Source organism: Rutilus rutilus (genome assembly GCF_951802725.1).
Source record: "Rutilus rutilus genome assembly, chromosome: 9".
Classification (NCBI taxonomy): Eukaryota; Metazoa; Chordata; class Actinopteri; order Cypriniformes; family Leuciscidae; genus Rutilus; species Rutilus rutilus.
The window spans coordinates 22,954,129-22,959,386 of record NC_140223.1 but is presented as its reverse complement, the minus strand read 5'-3'; the positions used below and the strand labels follow the sequence as shown (position 1 = coordinate 22,959,386).

The window sequence follows — 5,258 nt, the reverse complement described above, 5'->3', positions numbered from 1 at the left end:
TTGTGTTAAGCTGTGAAATTTCTTGTCTGATATGGTTTCTCAAGTGGAAAATATTCTTCATATTTGGCAACCTGACTTTAGTCTAGAGAGCTGAACATTGGCAATGGCCTCCGATCCCCTGAGATCTCTCCTCAAAGCAATAACTAGCCTCAAACGTCTATGGAAATGCCAATGCCTAAAAACAATACAATACTAATCTTCAGAAAGATTACCCATAAGGCCTGTCCGTGCCCCAGCTGTAATAAGCATTGAATTCACTTGGCCTTAAGGCCCTAAGGTCCATGCTATTAGAGATCATTTTGCCAGCTGGCCTGTAATTTCTATTTTGAGATGAGATTTACGTTCTTAATAAGAGGTAAAAAGGCTATGAGAGGTTATGAAATAACTGAGTGATTTAGTAAAGAATGAGAAGTGGTCCAAGTACAGATCCCTGTGGAACACCAGAGGATTGTTGCTGGGGAGATTAATTGGATGGTTTTCTATGGTACCTGACAGGCTTAGAAATGCAGGTGGAATTTGAATTAAAGGGCTCTGCACTTTAGATGCCCATCTCACAAAAATATGGTGGTTTATGGTTTCAATCAGTGTTGGGGAAAGTTACTTTTAAAAGTAATGCATTACAATATTGCGTTACTCCCTAAAAGTTCTATTTTAAATGATGTTTTATTAACAAGGTTCGGGAGGAGCACATTCAGATAATTAACACAAGTGGAGAGTACTCAGCAATCAATGGTAAGAGGTGTGTATATGTACTCAGCAGTCTCACCTCATTCCATTGACAGTTTTGCAGCATCCCTCCACCACCCCTTCTCCACGCTTCTAGTCCTAAGCACTTACATACGGGGGGAGTACTCTGGGTTCGGGCCAAACTCCGAGCTCGGAGCCCTCCCCCCGGACAGCACGCCAAATACGCATTAAACTTTACCCCCTCAAATTATATGTAAGTGTGAACTCGTGAAAGGCCCTTTCACACCAAAAGTGAAATGAATAATCCTCAGGCTGAAGGAAATGCAAATTCATGTCTGTAGAGGGCGCATCTCAAACAAACCTTTCAGCTGCTGCCATTCTGGATTGAATAGGATGCAGGAAAAGATAGTTCAACACAAAATTATGTTTATCTAAAGTCATTTTTTCTTACTAGTATGGCTCAATCAGGTCATCGAAGATCAGCAGCAAAGACGTTGGTTAATAAAGTAAGATTAAATGCATAAAGTATATTTGTCTTATTTCACTGTTTTTATTCCCTTTAAGGAATATAAATCGGTTTTTGTGAAAGTGAGATGAGTAAATGCATGCTTGCATTTAGTCTAGAACTACAATAAGCATCACGTGCATCAATAGGCATTATAATGTTTTAAAAGTAAAGTAGTTACTTTACTAGTTACTTAGAAAAAGTAATCTGATAATGAAACTTTTGTTACTTGTTATGCATTACCCCCAACATGGTTTCAATAACTGTACTAAAGAATATAATAAAATAGAAGCACAGTCAAAACAGTTCAGAGTTAGTTGAAAAAAAAGTGACATCAAATGGTTTATTCCTGAGTAAAATTAAAAGAACTAAATTATCAGATGGCAGAGGATGGATAAAAGAGTTGAAAAGGTTAGAAAAAGATGCCCTAGAGTTACAGGCTTGATAGAAGTTCTTGCATCAAGGAGAGACAATAAGCTAAGCACAAAGAATTACCAGACCTGCAATGTACAAAATCATTTTACTTCCTTGAACTAAGCTGACATCTAGATCTAGTTACATTAAACCTGTCATGCTGCATTACTGTTCTGTGGAAGAAAGAATGTATTTACGGTAAAAGGTGTAGCCAAGGTATATAAAGAATCACGTTCCTCTTCGTGACCAGACCAGTTTTCATCATGAAGGCCCTAGTGTGTGCTTTTATTGTGGTGCTCCTCTGCAGCGCATCAGGTAAGAAAAAAGATTTTTCAATATCTATCTATCTATCTATCTATCTAATATAACGAACTGGACATTGCTAGCTATCATGTCTCGGAGTAAGTTTGGAATGTAAAAATTGAAAAAACTCTGATAAAGTGCAGAAAAAGGTCACCATTATCATCTATTTGTCTAATATGTAATCTCTCATCAGTGCACTCGCTGACATGCTACACCTGTGTGGATGAGGACTGCAAGACCCCAACTGAATGCCCATCCTCAAGCAATTTCTGCAAAACTGTTGCAACACGTAAGCAAACAATATTATTTTAGTTATTTACTATTTTCAATAGTCAGTAATAGTGAGTATAATTTTGATAGGCTATCATTGCTATACTATTATAGTTTTTGTTCATATTTGTATTTAAATTTGATCTATATAGTTTTTGTATGTTTTAGTTTTTTATTAGTTTTTATTTTAGTTTGATGTATTTTAGTACTTGTTATTTAGTACTAATAGTAGGCTACTTGTTTTAGTACTAAATGTTGGCAGCTAACTAAAATAAAATAAGTTTAATGTTTTGAATGTTTTTATTTTATTTTATGGTTTTAGTTCTAGTTCATGATAATGACCCTAAAACAGCTTCATATTTATTACCGCTCCACTGGTGATTAAAAAAGGAAAATAAATTTTTTCTTCTGTATTCTAGAAATGATTGACCTGTTTTTCTTGATATGTTTTTAACCGCAGCCACTGTGTTCTCCCGGACATGTGAGGAGTTCTGTGTGCCTGGATTGAATACCTACTGCTGCACTTCTGATCTGTGTGACTGATCTCTCAATGTCACCAATCCTGTTGATCTACTGTCCTTGAGTCAGGCACTAATGTTTATTGTAATGGTGTAATAGCACTGGGTTACTGTAGGTGTATGCTTTCCTTTTCCATCTGATTCAACATGGATTGTTTTACATTATCACTGCTTAAATGAATTTTTAATAACCATGATTTCTGTCCCAGCTCTGTATGATTTGATTTATGAATGAAATAAAAACTACTCAGTAAAAAGCTGTGTATGTGTTGAAGTCAAAGCAGTATCAGAGAGATGTAGGTCATTCGAGAGAGATGTTACGATGCCATTTGTCTGGATTAACCGCTGCTTTTAACAGATGAGAAGACTGGAAGCTAAACATGCGATGCAAAACTGCATATCAAATGTTTATCATGGGTGATTTAAAACATAATAACCTCGTTTCCAAACAAGCTTAACTCGATGAGATGCTCTGTGCATTTTCATAAACCCTTCAGAAGTTTTAGTCAACAATATTGTGAGGTTATTGAACTTTATTGTTCCATCTGTGAGTCTTATGACAAAAGTAACTTTTACTTTTGCACCGATAACTGTTGTGCTGCTCGTTATAATATTTAAAATAATACTAATTATAATAATGCTACATGCTTCTTGTACACAAATAAGTTGGGCAGCTTCTAATAATCTTAATTCAAACAAGGAAATATGGGTCAGCTGTGAATTAATCCTCCCTCCTTTATTTTTTTGCCTGACCGCAGGGTTTATGATTAAAGAGATTGAGGATTTTCTTCTTTTGAAATAACCAGCTGGAAACCTGCGCACCTTCTTTCACACAGCGCCCGTGACAGCAATTTATCTTGTCATGTTCTCTAATGGACAGCAAAAGATTAAGAGCCGGAGGCCTAGGTGGGTTGAATTGACATGACATTTTTGTCAATTTACAAGTTCTAAGAAATGAGCAAGCCAATGAGCTGTCGTTTCTCAGAATCTGAGCTCTTTTGCTGATTAAGAGAGAGAGAGAGAGAGAGATCAAGATTTGTCAAGAAAGAGGAAGAAAATTGGAAACAGGACACATTGCAGTGATGAATTAACTTAAACTGAATTGAGACTGTAAAAAAGGTATCGCCATCTTGGCTTAGCTACGATTAACGTGAATTCCAGTTTGCAACTGGATATTGAATAAGAAAAAAAAAAAGTTGGGTGGGGGTTAATTTAAAATATTGCAAACTGATTGGACAGTGAGAGGTAGGTGTTACCCACCGAAAAGAGCCAGAACAGAAATGCAAGTTTGTTCAAATGATGCCCAAATAATTTGCATTATGTGAAGACATGAATTCATTTAATTCATATAATAAAGATTACTGCAAAAAAGAATTTTTTTTTCCAATTTGGAATTTGCATGCACTAATGAATGATGCACAATAAAACCAGGAACATGCTTTAAGAAATTAAATAGGCTTCATTTTGATTTCTTGTTGACTTTCAAATGAAATCTGCTACTTGAATTACCTTAATAAAATATGCTTTCGTAAGTATGCAGGACTAATCATTTAATTTATGTGAGCACATTAATTATCTGAGTGCATCAGTTGTGCTTTCTCTGTCAGACCAGCCATCACCTCAAACTGCCCTTTTCATTGCAACATAAAGGAAATGAACAGATTGCATAATTTGGCACAATTCCAAAAAATAAAAACAAGCAGATTATCACTGAAGCAAATCAAATATCTGGTGACCTTCACAATCATCTGTTTGCACAGCCAGAGAGAACCCATGAACACCTTGCTTTCATGGTGACCCACTTTCTGCAACAGCTTACACATTCTTATACCAGATTCACCTCCTTTCCTGCTATCTGAAGCGCTGTGCATGCACCATAATCCTCTGGGCCTATATTTTGAGACAGTTCCAGATATAAACGTCCTAAGGGTTGTTGACAAGACATCACATACACTTTGGCTAAAAAAACACTCGCTGTGCTAGCAGGTAATGTCATATGCCAAGGCGGTGAATCCTCAGCTGGGTATATTTTCTCTAGCTGAGAATGGATGAAGAGATTTTCCCTAGGATTAGGAGATTTACCCAAGTGACTATTACAACATACCATGCCACTCCTTGGGTTATACAATGTAAAAAGTGAAACTCTGCACTTAATTTCTGTGTGACAATTGACTTATACAATTGACTTTCGGTGGTCGTACCTTACCTAATGAGGTTGATTCAGCCATATTAAATAATATTTTTAACTTAAAACTATAGATAATCCAGATGGCCCCACACAGTGCAGTCAAGGAACTTAAATGATAGATTTTCCTAAAAGCTATGCATTAATGTCACCTTCATTTTCCCTGTGGATGGAGACAGAGCATGGTGCTTGGTTAATAAAATATCACTGCCTTTAAGTATATTTTTATGTCACCAGCTAAAGAGGTCAACATTCCCTGTGTAGAGACAGCTGGTGTTGTGTTCCTATAGCTTAATTGTCTTCAGTCTACTTACAATGTTTTAAGAGATGCACCGATGCAAGCAAATGCAGTAGAAAAAAGAAAGTTTTTCAGGTG

The 5,258-nt window shown here is 36.3% G+C and overlaps 1 protein-coding gene across 1 annotated transcript; it reads left to right on the top strand.

Moving 5' to 3' along the window:
* Positions 1–1,729: 1,729 nt before the first annotated feature.
* LOC311297644 (uncharacterized protein) lies at positions 1,730–2,949 on the top strand. The gene is made up of 3 exons (XM_084420031.1): positions 1,730–1,921; positions 2,103–2,198; positions 2,640–2,949. The coding sequence occupies exons 1-3, from the start codon at positions 1,870–1,872 to the stop codon at positions 2,720–2,722; spliced, it is 231 nt and encodes a 76-aa protein (XP_084276157.1). The 5' UTR covers positions 1,730–1,869; the 3' UTR covers positions 2,723–2,949.
* Positions 2,950–5,258: the final 2,309 nt, after the last annotated feature.